The sequence below is a fragment of the Lipophrys pholis genome, assembly GCF_963383615.2.
Source record: "Lipophrys pholis genome assembly, chromosome: 12".
Classification (NCBI taxonomy): domain Eukaryota; kingdom Metazoa; phylum Chordata; class Actinopteri; order Blenniiformes; family Blenniidae; genus Lipophrys; species Lipophrys pholis.
In genome coordinates, this window is record NC_137641.1 from 2853896 (window position 1) to 2869630 (window position 15735).

General features: G+C 42.6%; 1 protein-coding gene across 1 annotated transcript; it reads left to right on the forward strand.

Moving 5' to 3' along the window:
• Positions 1-396: 396 nt before the first annotated feature.
• On the forward strand, positions 397-11022 carry kmt5aa (lysine methyltransferase 5Aa). The gene is made up of 7 exons (XM_080477376.1): positions 397-631; positions 1457-1610; positions 1686-1881; positions 8627-8714; positions 8786-8845; positions 8928-9118; positions 10158-11022. The coding sequence occupies exons 1-7, from the start codon at positions 623-625 to the stop codon at positions 10366-10368; spliced, it is 909 nt and encodes a 302-aa protein (XP_080333502.1). The 5' UTR covers positions 397-622; the 3' UTR covers positions 10369-11022.
• Positions 11023-15735: the final 4713 nt, after the last annotated feature.

Here is a 15735-nt window from a genome sequence, read left to right on the forward strand (position 1 = left end):
TCTTACAAAATATATAATATAATGAGATTGTAGGAAAACATCTGGTATTCAATAAAAGAAAATAAACTATATACTAAAAATTATATTATATTTCTATAGCATCAATATCAACATTGTCATCTGAAGGTACTTTTACAACAAAAAACAATTCCACATGAACAAGTAGAGGAGATAGTTAAAAAAAAAAAAACTCACTTTAAAAGGAAGAATCCTGCAGAACCAGACTCAGAGGTGGAGAATGTCTGCACAACCAGACTCATGAGCCTGCAGGAGCCTTTCTCAGCAATTGCTCCTCTCCGCCAGCAGGGGTTGCAGTTCTACCTCTCCTCCAGCAGGGGTTGCAGTTCCACCTCTCCTCCAGCAGCGGGCGATGTCGCTCCTCATTCACGTCCACGCACGGAGAAAGATGGCGGAGCGGAGCTGTGGAGGTTTGACGGGCCGAGCTGCGGGCAGCTTGTAACGCCACACCGGGGACGCGGTGACCGGGGAAGGGGCCTGTCGAGCCGGGGGAAGTCTGTCTGACGTATCCGGGCTGCGGTGCCTTTTGACCGGGCTGCTGCTCGGAGTTTTACCCGCGAGAAGGATACGAGCTCCGGAGAGGAGCCACAACAACAACTCGGACATGAACGGGGTAAGTTGGAGCAAAACACGGCCTAAAGCCTGCAGAATGAAGAATAAAGATGATTAGATTAGGTTTTTATCGACCACGCGCCGTTTAAGCTCCACAATATGAAGGTTTATGAGTGTTTTAGGATGAATTACGTCAGTTTGAGTTCCTTGTGTTGGCAGTGTTAGCATGTAGCTCAGTAGCATGTGCCTCACATGAAAACACAAACTCTGAACATTGAACTGAAAACACAAAGTTTTGTCCGGGTGAAGAGGAAACGGAGGACTGGAGGAGGTTCAGAGGACATGGAGGTCCTGGAGACCCGGACTCTGGGTTTAAAGGGAGTGATGGGCTGACAGTAGGAGGAGGAGGAGGAGGAGGAGGAGGAGGAGGATCCAGCGTGCTGCTCCCCTCCAGGGCCCCACCCACAATCATCTTCATCATCACCTTCATCACACACAACCAACACAACCTGTCATCATCACCATCACTTCCACAGTTCACCATCATCCTCATAGTCATCATGAATTATTTCATCATCACCATCATCATCATCATTATCCATCACCAGTCACCACTGTTCTTCACCATAACCTTCATCAAATACTCCAGATTTAACCTCCTGAACCCTGAGTATTTGTCTGGTGTGGATTTTTTATCTCTCGATAAAACAACAAGAAACAGCACCAGGTCGTGGCCCAACAAGCTAACTACATCCTTTTCAGTGTTTCTGCCGTTGCCGTGGTCGTTTTCTGAACGTTTCCATGTAAACATGAAACTTTGCTGAAAACTCAAACAGTACATTTTCACTTGAAACATTGTGTGACCGTGCTGCCTCCGCTCTGGTAGGAACTGGTATGTCAGAGCCGCTCCGTCACCATGCTGAGCTGCACCAAGTCGCTCCCCGCCGTCCACGATGAGAAGACCACCATCCGACTGACGCAGGAGGGGCGGCGCTCTCCCATGTGCTCGCTGCAGAGCGACGCTCCGAGGCCGGCGGAGGGTGAGTCCCACACATGGCTGCATTAGAGACGCTGGAGGACGAAGGTCTGACTCCTCCTCCTCCTCCTCTTGTCAGGCAGAACAATCAACACCGCCATCACTGCGCCAAAAGACGAGCGTCCGCCACCTCCGCAGCTCCCGGCCTGCCCGCTCGCCTCCCCGGAGCCGCCCCTCCCCCTCAGCAACAGCTTCCCTCACACTCCTCTGCACAACAATAAGAACGGACCGCGGCGCCGAGCTCGGATCATCGCCAAGAAGCCCGCACGGGGAACGTACGTACACGCGGCAGCCCTCGTACCGTCGTGTTGTTATTTCAGTTTGTAAAGATAAGTTGGTGTGAAAGGAGATTTAAGGATAAGATTTAATTCTATAGATTTTATATATATATAACAACATATTTTTAATACAGAAAAATAATTCTATATCACTATGGAAAATTAGAGAAGGGTGAGGATTAGATCAGTTTTACGTCTTCCTGCTCCTTTTGAGGCATTCAACTAGATATAAGAAAAATGTATGCATGTTTACAAGTATGTGTGTGTCATCTCCAATATAGATGATCTATTTTGACGAATATATTTTTATAAAATAATATGGTCAATAAGGAGTTTCATAAATCGTAATTTAAGAGACCACTGCATTTTCTTTTCTGAAATCAGCATCTCTACATATATGACAGCCATTCCATTCCGGCATCTGTTGAATTCCAACACAAGCACACCTCATTGTGCTTAATGAGGTACTGATTAGGTGATCACCTGAACCAAATCTTATGTAAGGACAAAAGGTATAAAAACCACTGCTGTGTTCATCACCATCCTGTTGCAATAGGACCCGCTGGATGGCAAAAACAGTGCTAGTAGTGCCTCAAACGTAATTGGAATCAAATAAGAACTATTGACCATGACAAAACCGTTAAAAGAAAAGTTTTGAGTGAAGAAAAGAAAGGTTCAATTCTGGCTTTACTGGCAGAGGGATACAGTGAGCGTCAGGTGGCTTCCATCCTTAAAATGTCGAAGACGGCGGTTCATAAGAAGGTCAAGCGGCAGAGACTGGGGACAACGAAGCTACAGACCGGCAGGGGGCGGAAACGACTCTCCACTGACTGGGAGGACCGTCAACTCATTCGAAGGTCACTCAGAAACTGTAGGATGACATGAAGTGACCTACAAAAAGAATGGCAGCTGGCAGCTGGGGTGAAGCGCACAGCAAGAACGGTTGGAAACGGGCTCCTGGGGGTGGGGGCAGGGCTCAAGTGGTGGAAAGCTGGAGAAAAGCCCTTCATCAATGAGAAGCAAAGAAGAGCCAGGCTGAGGTTTGAAAAAGACCATGAGGATTGGACCGTCCAGGACTGGAGTAAGGTCGTCTTCTCTGATGAGTCCAAATTTCAGCTTTGCCCAACACCTGGTCTTCTGATGGTCAGACGGAGACCTGGAGAGGCCTAGTGCCACAGTGTCTGGCACCTACTGTGAAATTTGGCTGAGGATGGGTGATGATCTGGGGGAGCTTCAGCAAGGCTTGAATTGGGCAGATTCGTCTTTGCGAAGGACGCATGGATCAAGCCACATACAAAGTTATCTGGGAAGAAAACTTGCTTCCTTCTGCTCTGACAACGTTCCTCAGCTCTGAGGATCGGTTCTTCCAGCAGGACAATGCTCCACGCCACACAGCTCGGTCGATCAAGATCAAGACCCTGTCATGGCCAGCCCAATCTCCAGACCTGAACCCCATTGAAAACCTCTGGAATGTGATCAAGAGGAAGATAGAGGGTCACCAGCCATCAAACAAAGCTGAGCTACTTGAATTCTTTCACCAGGAGTGGAATAAAGTCTCCCAAGAACAATGAAAGTCTGGTGGAGATCATGTCAAGACGCATGGCAGCTGGGATTAAAAATCTGGGTTATTCCACCAAATATTTATTTATTTATTTATTTATTTTTTGTTTATTAGGAGATATAATACTATAACAACATTTCAATCAATAGTTTTCCTTTGTATGCAATATTTTCAAACAAAGACACTCATTACAACAAATTATTTCTTTTGTGTATCATAATATACACTCTAGAGACATTCACATACATTTTATTTTTAACATATATCAAATGTTATACCAATATTACCTTACATACATAATAAAACAAAAGAGAAAATAAAATATAAATAAAATAATTAAAAAATAAATAACTACAAAAAAAGGGGGGGGGCAGGCAGGCAGGCAGAGATTCCAAGGATTTGCAGTAGTCCAGAAAGGGGCCCCATTTTATATCGAATAGATCTTTATTGCTTTTAGCTGAGAAAATTATTTTCTCGATTTTAATGAATGACAAAACATTTTGTCGCCACAGAGATATTGAAGGCACCTTAGAAGATTTCCAAAGAAGTAAAATACTACGTCTAGCTATTAGTGATGTAAACGTTAATATTTTAGAGTGGGCAGGTTCAGAGAGCAAAGTGTTTACTAGAACCCAAAAACAGCCAAGAAATGGTTCATAACAACTTGAGTTTCAAGAACTTTGGATAGGATGGTGGAATGTTGGCTCCAAAAGTTGTTGAGACTTGGACACAAGAAGAACATGTGACTCAGGTTACAAGGGCTGGTATGGCATCTTTCACATTGATCCACGATCTGTGGGTAGATTTCAGATAGACGGGTTTTTGAGTAGTGAACCCTAGATAATACCTTGAATTGAATTAAGTGCAGCCTTGCAGAGGGAGTACCGGCTTTTATATATATTTTAATATCGCTTTTTTCCACGGTTGGTCAGAAATGTGTATACTTAACTCCTATTTTCTAATTTTATCTGTTGATTGTCCTTCCAAGTCCATGAGCCTGTATACCACAGATATAATTGACTTTCGATTGGGTTCAAGGGACAGCAGGGAGAGAGGGATAGGATGGAAAAAGAGAAGATGCACAATGCCAAATCTGAAAGTAGCGGAACAAATGAGTGGCTGGAAGTCCCTCTGCCGAGCATCGGTCAGAGAAACTTAAAAAGCTATCATTTTTATGGAAGTCCTTAAAAGTTTTGATGCCAGCATTTTTCCACTGCATGTATGTAACGTCGGCGAGACCGAGGGGAAATAGATGATTTTTCATGATTGGCATTGTTATTGATGCTGAAAGAAACTTAAATTGGTTCCTGTATTGTGGCCATATTTTCAAAGAGGACTGTACCACCAGGCTTTTTGTATATTTAGAGGGATTAATTGGACGAGAAGAAGACAACAACGCTTCCAGTGACGATGAGGAACAAGACAAGTGTTGACGTTTACACCACAGCGAGTCTTGTGACTGGAGCCAATAGGTCAATTTAAGAATGTGAGCTGACCAGTAATAATACAGGAAGTTAGGCAAAGCAAGCCCACCACAAAACGTCATCTTGTGTAATAGAGATTTCCTCACTCTGGGGTTTTTGCCCCCCCACAAAAACGATATTAGAAGATGGCCGAGAGTCTTAAAAAACTTTTTGGGCAGAAACAACGGAATACATTGAAATAGAAAAAGAAACCTGGTAAAACGTTAATTTTAATTGTGTTTAACCGACCCAAAAGAGATAAGGGCAGGGAGCCCCATCTCTGAAAGTCTACTTTAATTTGATTCATCAATGGGATGAGATTAGGTGTGTAAAAGGAAGGGAAAGTGCCGGTGATATTGATTCCTAAATATTTAAATCCAGAAGGGCGAAGTTTGAATGGTGTATCTGTCTGGTTCAACGCAAGAGCTAACGAATTTACTGGGTAACAATCACTTTTCAGTAGACTAACTTTTTATCCTGAGAGTAAACTGAATTTTTCCATTAACAATATAATTGAGGGAACACTAAGACTCGGATTAGAAATGTATAAAAGCAAATCATCTGCATAAAGGGACAATTTAAGGTTCATACCAAAACGAGAGATTCCTTCAAACTGAGGGAGTGACTGTAAGGATATGGATAAGGGCTCGATAGCCAGAGCAAAAAGGAGGGGTGATAATGGACACCCCTGTCTAGTGCCTCGGGATAGAGCAAAATAACTGGAGGTAACACTACTTGTGTGGACACTGGACTGAGGTGAATCATACAATAATCGAAGCCATGAGATAAATCGAGTTCCAAAACCAAATTGACCTAAAACCTCAAAAAGATAGTTCCATTCCACTCGATCAAATGCTTTCTCAGCGTCGAGTGAAATAACAACTTCTGGACTGATGGAGGAGTGGTGAGAAAGGATCACATTCAGAAGTGTGCGGACGTATGAAACAATTGACGGCCTTTGATGAAACCAGTTTGCTCCAGTTTGCTGTGATCGAAGGCAAGATGTTCTCAAGACGACAAGCCAATACTTTAGCCAGGATTTTTAGGTCAACATTTAAAAGAGATATAGGTCTGGAGGACAAGATGCAGGGTCTTTATCTTTCATGAGAAGAACTGTGATTACTGCTTCAGATAGTGTCGGGGGCAGCGAAGCACATTCCAAAGATTCATTGTACAACAATGGAGCCAGTTTGTTCACAAATTTCTTGCAAAATTCAACAGAGAAATCATCTGGACCTGGAGCCTTACCATTGGGCATTGATTTAATCCAATGTAGTATTTCCTCTCATTGAAGTGTTGCATCTAATTGTTTAGCCATGACAGGATCAACAGTAGGTGTGCTAAGATCTTTAATCTTTAAGAAAGGAGTTTAATTCCAAGGGGCCAACTGTGGATTCAGATTCATATAAAGATGAGTAATACTTTTTAAAAACATCATTTATAGCTATCAGGTCAGAAACCAACTCGCCTGTTGTGTCTTTAATTTGAGTAATCAGTCCAGATGCTGCTTGACGTTTTAGCTGTTGGGCCAGAACCTCCTGGGCCAGAACCTCCTGGGCTCATAACCATGCTCATAGGAAGTCACACGCCAGCGGGACAAGAGTTTCTCAGCTTCAGCTGTTGAAAGCAAATGAAATTCTGTTAGTAAATCTAGTTGTTTTTTATGCTAAGAGTTAAGAGTGAGTTACAATTTGTCTATCGATGTCATTCATTTTTATCATCAATTCTTTTCGCTTTGCTCTACGATCTTTATTTAAATGGACTGAAAAAGACATGATTTGCCCACGTAAATAGGCTTTCAGAGATTCCCACAGCAATGCATATGAGTCAGTGTCGGTCTTCTTTATTTGGTCGGTCCCCTGGTGAGTTTGAATGAGAACAATAAATACAGTACAAGGGCAAAATGGTCTGTGCACCACCAATAAATCAAAAGTGTCAATATACTGAGGCCCAGTAATGATTATAACAATAAAAAACAAATAACGAAAATGCAATAATAATTATTAATAGAAAATTTAAATAAAAAAAAATAATAGAAATCGAATGAACGAGACAATAAATGATTCAAAACTCACCAGAAAAGTAAATTTTTCCATAATCCTGCATTAAATTTCACAGTTCTAGTGAACCAGATTTATTTAGTGACCGTCTTAATGTAAACCTGAGCTGCCCCCGGTGAGTTGAAGTCACGCTGCACCCTCTCGTATGTGATGCGGAGCGTGGCTGGGTGGAGGACGCTGAAGCGGACTCCTGCAATGTCCCTCAGCTGGCGACGGACCTCATTGAAAGCAGCTCGGGCCCAAGCCGTTTTAGCAGTGTGGTCCGGGAAGATGGAGATCGTCTTGTTGTGCACCTTTATCCGCTGTGACTCCCAGAAGAATGTTGACTCAATCCGAGGTGTGGTGTAATCGTGTCACTACAGTACGGGTGTATCCGCCAGGATTGGGTTTGGGGGCCAAAGACCAACGTGCACGATCCACCACGGGCTCCTTCTCCAGACCAAAAACCTCCTTCAGCGTGGATACATGCTGCTCCTCTGGTACACCGACAATACGGAGATCATTGCTCCTGGATCTGGACTCGCATCCTCGCACCCAATCCTCGCATTTCTCCTCCAGTTTGACTTTGTCTTTCAACACGTCTTCCATCCTGGCACGAAGCGAGACGATGTCATCTGTGCAGGTAGTGAGGGATCGCTCCATGTCTGAAGCAGCCTTTGAGTCCCGCGACGTCCTTTTGAATGGTAGTGATACTGGAGGAGAGTTCAGTCTTCGGCTGAGAAAGCTCAGATTTTAGTCGATGTAAAGTTCTCCTCCAGTGAAGAGGAGCAGCTCGTCTTTGAACACAGCTCTGATGTCTTTATAGCACCAATGTCCGCTCCGGCTTGCGGCTGTGATACTCCGGGCATCGCGGGGACGGAGCGTCGGGAGCAGGCCGTGGCTGGGTCGCGTTCTTCTGAAGCTTGGGGGGCATCGTAAACAACAAAAATTTACTTTCCTTAAATAATTCACTCGGGTGAAGTGCAGGAGTTTAGTGATTGTACCAAAAACACTGGATAATTACTTAACTCACAAAACTCAACAGGAGCTCCTTGTGCTGCGACCTACTCCATGCTCCGCCCAGCCCGAAGTCCATTACTGATTTCTGAACTCTTCCTAAGTTAAAACATTAGTATTGTGTTGTTTTAAAATGAATATGATCTTGTTTTCCTCGCATTATTTGAGGTCTGAAAACATTGCATCTTTTGTGGTATTTTGACCATTTGTCATTTTCTGCAAATAAATGCTCTAAATGACAATATTTTAATTTGGAATTTAGTAGAAATGTTGTCAGTAGTTTATAGAATGAAACAAAAATGTTAATTTTACTCACACACATACCTATAAGTAGTAAAATCAGAGAAACTGATCATTTTGCAGTGCTCTCTTAATTTTTCCCAGAGCTGTATATGAAGATATAGCTTCATCGATGTACATATGTGATTGCATACGTTTGAAATACCTCATGCCTGAAATTAATAAAAAAAAGAAAAGATTTATTGGTTAATAGATGTCACATTATCAATTCAATAGAGAAGATGAGTAAAACCTTAATTTAGAGCTTCTGCAGACTCTGTGTTTTAGTTTCAGGCTGTGAGAAATGATACCGGAGCGTCAATGCTAACTGAAATCGTTAAGCTCGAAGCGAAATGATGGAAGGATTTTGTTTTTCGTTGCAGGACGGGAGGAAAAAACTCCCAAAACCGGAAAGTAACCGACTTCTTTCCGATCCGACGAAGCTCGAGGAAAAGCAAAACGGAGCTCAAAGTAAGGCGGAGCTGTTTTGAGTTCCACCTGTGGTGAATTGCACGGCGCTAACGGTCTGGTTTCTCCACCAGTGTGAACAGAAGAAGCTTCTGGACGACCTGATCACCAACGGCATCGAGGAAGGGATGGAGGTTCGTCCAGGTTAAAGAGCGGCGTGAAGCCTTCCCCCGTCTGCGTCGTCCTCAGACTTTCTCTCCCTGCTTCCCGCTGCAGGTGCAGCACATCGAGGGAAAAGGCCGGGGGGTGTTCGCCACCCGCTGCTTCCAGAAGGGCGACTACGTGGTGGAGTACCACGGCGACCTGCTGCAGATCCCCGACGCCAAGAGAAGGGAGGCGGAGTACGCTCAGAATCCCGCCACCGGCTGCTACATGTACTACTTCCAGTACCTCTGCAAGACCTACTGGTACCGTACGCCCAACGTTTTATTGCAAATATACGAGAAATTTTGTCCGTTTTTCTTTTAATTTAAACGTGCAAACTATTTGTGAATCAATGATTCTCAGCCGGAGGGTCTGCGGCTGGTTTTTTAAAGTGTTTTCTATTCCCTCATGGAGGCTCTGCCCGACACTGTTCACGCCACAGAAGTCCCATTAAGTTAGTGCTCACCACAGACCTCCTAGGATGAGTTACCATAGCAACCACCGGTAGCTGGATGGTCGTCATGTCAGCAGCTTATTATTATTTGTTTAATTCATTTTTCTACAGTTTAAATGTGACACATCTAGTTTAGTTTTCTACTGTTATGAAGGTTTTGCTCTGAATATTCGTGTCGGACAATTTTGCATGTTTGTTTGCAGTTTTTGTTCTTTCGCGTGACTTTTGGGACCCGTTTACACGACAACGTTTTCAAGTGAAAACAGCAAAGGTCCGTAGCATTTTGGGGGAATCCGTTCACATGGCAGCGGCGCTCGAAGCAACTGAAAACGCAACTTTTTGAAAATGGCTCCCAAATTGAAACTTTTTGAAAATGTTCCATCTCCATGGTAACAGGGGAAAACCCAACTTTATGAAAACACTCCATCTCCGTGGAAACGGGGGGATTCAACGGCACCAACTATCCCAATATACTAAATACATCGTTTTCTTTGGTTTCTATGGAAACGGACACGAAAACACAAAACGAGGCTTTTTCAATTGAAACGTCGTGTAAACGGGGTCTTATTGTGACAGGACTTATTTAGAAATGTCTTGCCTTTAAGATCAGAGTATGTTTACTTCCACTCATTGTAACTTTTGGTTTCAAAGCAGGAAGTATAACTTGATATCTTTATATAAAACGCAGAGTAGGAAATTACTTCACCATGTTGAAGACATGATTGTGGCTCAGACGTCAGACCTTCCGTCAGGGTTTGGAATCCTTGTAGTAACTTTTCTCAGCTCCTACAAATTAAAAGTTCCTTACTAATTTATGAGACACCTATTGTATTTTTTTTTCTCCGCAGCGTCGACGCTACGAGGGAGAGCGGCCGGATGGGCCGGCTGATCAACCACAGCAAAGCTGGGAACTGCCAGACCAAACTGCACGACATCAACGGCGTCCCGCACCTCATCCTGGTGGCGTCCCGCGACATCGACAATGGCGAGGAGCTGCTGTACGACTACGGAGACCGCAGCAAGGCCTCCATCGCTGCCCACCCCTGGCTCAAGTATTGACGGAGGGGGGGGGGGGGGCGGGGGGGCGGGGGACGGGCTGCTTCGAAGGAATGCAAACAAACAAACAAAAGGGAAGCTTCCGGTAACACTTCTCATTAGCTAGTGTACAAAATGCCTTAGAAACAGAATGTGTCTCCTTTTTGTTTGGATCTGGAGGTTGGGTTTTTTTGGGGTGGGGGGGGGGGGGTGGGGGGGGGGTTACCTTATGGTCGAGGTCCGTCTGCCACGTCAGATGACATCTGTACTTTTTATTTATGTGTTTCTGGAACATTCTGGTTGTTTTGCAGCACATTTCTTTTGTACGTTTTGTATTACGGAGAGACCAGCGCTTCTACCGCATGCAGGTGGTCGTCAATGCTCTGCATTTTTATACGACTTTTTTTAAAATCGGTAGTTAGAAACTTAGCAATACGTCTATTTATGGGCCCCGGTTCGTCCGGATGAGCAGGAACTATGAGATGCAAATTACAAACTGTTTTTTTTTTTTCTCTCTTTTTTTTTTTTTTTTAACTATGTTTTTCACTGATTCAGCAAACTGAAAAGAATCGGTGTGCTAGTTCTCCAGACTCCAGGGTCAGTCGGCTTCTTCTGGTTTGGTGACGAGAAATAAAACATTTTAAAGAACTTCTGAAACTCTTTCAGAAATCGCTCCATATTTTACCTTCCTCTTCATCTTTGATCATAAAAATGAACCCTTCACAGCGTTCGCATCTTTAAATTTGCACGGTGGCTCGTTCTCGAACTCTCATATTCTGGATCTCTGACCGATTCACACTTTCACACAGTCTAGAACAGAATCTAGAACTCAAACATTCTATTTCGCTTACAAATAATCACGAACCGTGGCAGCTTCTCAAACGTCTTGCACTTCCTCGGACTCTCCAACAACCAGACCACTGCTAGACTTTCAAACATTCACAGATTCTAGAACCCTCAAACGTTCCTGGATCTTGAATGGATTTATGTTGTTCAAGAAGTCTGACACTTGACACACAGAGAGAGCAAATTCTAGAAATCTCAAACTTCCTGTATTTCTTACAAATATTCATGAACTGCCACATATTGTTGAACTTCTATGCCTCCAAGGAATCTTAATTCAGATCTCTGACAGATTCTAGAACTTTCACAAAGTCTAGAACTCTCTGCATCACCTTCCATTGCTCTTAAACATTCTGCTTCAACTCTCGAACTTCAGCAAACTCTGGAGCCCTCAAACATTCTGGCTGTCAAACAGATTCTGGAACTTTGACAGAGTCTAGAACTGACATGCTTTCTATCTCTCTGAAACATTGAAGATCTCCGACAGATTCCAGAACTCGTACATTCAAGAAGTCTGACACGTTTGGGACTTCTCACAGAAATTTAGCAAATTCTAGACCCTCAACCAATCTGGATCTTAAATGGATTGTAAAACTCACACAGGCAAGAAGTCTGACACTTGTGTACAAATCTAGAAAGTACAGTTCTGGAGTAAAAACCAAAAAAAAGTAGAACTAGAACTCTCAAACGTTCTGGATTTCTTAAAATTAATCTAGAAATGTTGCATGTCCGAGGACTCACGAACAATCGAGATCTCTAATAGGGCTTTTCCACCAAAACGACCCAGCTTCTCGTTCAGGTTCTAGTTCAGGTCTTAAATGAGCAGCTCCAAAGAAGCGGTTGTGTTTCCATCGTCAGCCAATGAGAGCCACGGAATACGTCACTGGTTCCACCAATGTAGCGCCGGCAGGATCCAGGAACCAGGAGACGGACTGGAACCGTGGTTTAGTCCGGGTCGCTCCATCTAGTCGGACCTGAACCTCGGATGAAAACATTGAGTCTCCTCGTCGCTCTGTTGGTGTTTTATCACGTTCATCTTGTTTTAGTCCGGAGCCCCAGAGTGGACATAGAGAAACTTTTTAATAATGATAATAACCTGAATAATCCTGGGTCTTATTTTTCACCATTCCAACATTCCATAGTGACTTTCTGCTCCTTTCACTTTATTTCTGGACGTGTCTGAATCAAAAGCTTCAACATGGAGGAATGGAGGTGTAGAATGATAGAACGCTGCTCTACAGCCGTTTCCATGGTAACCTAGGTAAACACTCTGATTAAAGTTCTCTTTCACATGAAGCCATTAAAAGACTCATTTTAGCTCTAAAAACTTCAAGCTTTCATTTAAAGTAGTTTGTAGTTTGTTTAGTAGTTCCTGAGGAACCAGAAGTCTGGCTTCATTATAAAGAAGTTCTGTGGAGCGTCTCATAGCGGAGCGCCCCCTGCTGCCTCATGCAGACCTCAGCCTGCCGTCAGAACGCCACACAAGACCTGGAGGTGAAGTTAGTTACTATGATGTCACCATGAAAAGCCTGAAAAGAACTGGTTCTAGATTCTAGATCCACCAGCTGACTTAGTCTGACAGCAGGAGCTCTGCAGGACTCTGGAGAATCGCGGATAAAATTATCTTGTTCCCTCGTATTATTAACTTCAGGGAAACACTTATTATATCGTACCCACACAGTATTGTATTTTTGCTCTAGAACCACTCCGGGGCTCCGTGTTCGTTGTAGTTTTCAGAAAGCCGGTTCAGTGTCGCTTCCACCTTGTAGGTAGAGATAACTCCGCCCCCAGCTGATGACATGTCAGACCCCCTCTGGCCCCGCTCTAGTCCCGCTCTGGCCCAGCAACGAAGTGGGGCCGGCTTAGCACCCGTTTAGCCCCTGATAGGCCGGAGCTTTGGAGGTGGAAAGAGAAAAAAACCGGTGATGAGTCTGGCCCTGGACCAGAACTAGAACCTGGTTCTTTCTGGTGGAAAAGCTCCCAAACAGATTCTATAAGAGTCACATATTCTGGATCTCTCAAACATTGTGGATCTCTGACAGAATCTAGAACCTTCACATGTTCTTGAACCAGAACAACCAGAAGCTTCCCTCCTCTTGTACTCTGTGATTCAGTATCACTTCGGTACCAAATACTGATGTAAAAACTCTGTGGTAGTTTTACTCACAGCCACTTTTCTTCAAACTAATGTCTTGGTCTGCATTGCCGCACTTTGTAAATATAGTTGATGAGCTGATCGAGTCCTACAAGAACTGGAGACACTTAGAATTCAGTGAAATGAAGTTTAAGTTCTGTGTAATCTTCTCCTAAAAACCTCCCAATATCAGGTCTGTTGTGTTTTGGTGGAGAAACGAGGAAAAATTGGGTGTCAATCGAAAAAATGTCAAAACATGTGAGATGTTCAGTCTAATAGAGGTTTTAATTCCAACACTGCGACCAAATTATGAACTAAATGAAGTCAAACAGGATGAACCTTTCAGAATAATGCTCCAAGATCATCATTTTCTTCCCAGAAAAAAAAACAGTCTTTTTTAAATTAAATAAATTGAACATCTAATTATGAATGATTTAATTAGATTAATGTATCATGGCTTTATTTATGTAGGAGAATGATTTTTTTTAAATCCTATGAAATACCAATTGAATTACAACTGAAAGTTAAAAAAAAAAAAACACCTAAAATCAGCTGATCTGACTGATTTCATTCTGTAAAGGTCCAAAATAATGTAAAGTATTAACGCCAATATTGTAACAAAATAGTTTTCTACAACCATGACCGAGAGCGAGGCTGCGGAGTATTAATAGTATTTATTACAAAAATCTGCAAAAAAGCTTATTTCTAAAAATGCTGTTTTGTTTATTTATTTATGCGTAATAAGCTGCAGGTATTACATCTTACATGTTGCAGCTTTAAGCTAAACTTATTTAAGCTGATGAAGGTACCAGAAAAAGTATTCTTTACTGCGCAAGATCTGAAATATTTCATATAACTTCAGACGTTTTTACACAGTTACGGTACAGACGTCGGAGTCTCGTATAACTCTCAGCAAACACGAAAAACTATTACTTCAGTGTGGAATATTCCAAAACAGCTAAAGTACTCTGCTGAACTTGACAAGCTAACTGCAGTACTGTAATATGTTTATACCACCAGGTGGTGCAGGGGGTCAAGCAAAATTTACATTGATATGTGTTTTTTACTCATGACTGCTTCAAAATCCAAAACATGTCTACATTTGGGGGTATTTGTTTTTCTAATTGATGTAATTCTAAATGATGACCGTACGAACGTCAGAGTCTCGTAAAATCCTCAGCAAAATAGGGTTTTTGCAAATTCTTTCAATATACAGCATGTACTATTTTAGTCCAGGACATTCAAAAACGGCTTAAAATAAATCCCCTGGACGTAGAAGAGAAATTTAAGGAGATTCAAAAAGCTAGCCTGTTGGCCACCGCCAGATCGTGTTGTAATTCCATTCCGTGCCACCAGATGGTGCGGTGAGTCAATCTGCTGTTTTATCTGTGTTCAGTACTAAAAAAAGAGGAGCGTTTGATTCTAACTCGAGAAAGAAAAAAAAAGACGACAGCTGAGGAACCTGGACTCACTACTGCCACCCGGTGTACTAAAGTGGGATTATTAGACAATCTTCCACAGTAATCTTATGAAACAGCCTTTCTGACCTGAAGTTTGGTGAACTTTTGCACTTCCGTCCGCAGGATTTCACTCCTTTGCTTCATTCTCTCACGATAAAGCCGGATAATTCCAAACCAGCTGTTGAACTAAAGCTAACGGCTAACCTGTCTCTTATATCCACGCCGATCACGTACTTCTTATTTTTCTCGAACACATTGACCATTGATTTAGGGATTATCCAGAAGGTCAGGCACTTATTTTTAGGGATTTCTTTAGATTTTTTATGGTTAATTTTCTCTCCCGCTCATTTATTCCTAATTACTGTTTAGCACGAAGCCTTTAACGCGCCACACAGCCTGCCAGAAAACAGTTCAACCCTCCTGGAAGTGCTGAAATAAATCTGTTTCAAAGGACAACGCTGGTCTTAATGCATATTTATATTAACACTAACAAACCAAAGGAAAAACAAATGGTGACAGTTGGGGATTCTTTCATTATTTCACATGTGGTGCAGCAGTTAAAGAATCAAAAACGACCCAAAGTAAGACTTTTATTCCTAGATTTGGGCGTATCTACTATGAAATGTAGAAAACGATCTGGAAATTACATTATAATTGTAAATTATTATTGTAATGTGTGTTTTTGTCTGTTTTAGCTGAATTCGATTAGTTTTTAATTATGATGCCATCTTAAAGGGACAGGGCAACATTTTGGGAAATTCTCTCGCAGACAAAGCGACCAACAGCTTCTCGGTGGTTGTACGTTAAATCTAAAGCTATAGTCACATAGCGGTCAGCCTAGCTTAGCATAAAGACAGGAAATGAAGGGAAGTGGTTAGCTCTGTGCTACCGTCAAGTCACCACTAATTAAGATAAATTTGTAAATCTTTAAAACAAAGCTTAGCATTGAAAAAT

Excerpts from the sequence above, each read along its gene's own strand:
- kmt5aa (XM_080477376.1), top strand. Across the intron at positions 1,882-8,626 it reads AAGAAGCCCGCACGGGGAAC|GACGGGAGGAAAAAACTCCC; the intron begins GTACGTACACGC and ends TTTTCGTTGCAG. Across the intron at positions 9,119-10,157 it reads TACCTCTGCAAGACCTACTG|CGTCGACGCTACGAGGGAGA; the intron begins GTACCGTACGCC and ends TTTTCTCCGCAG.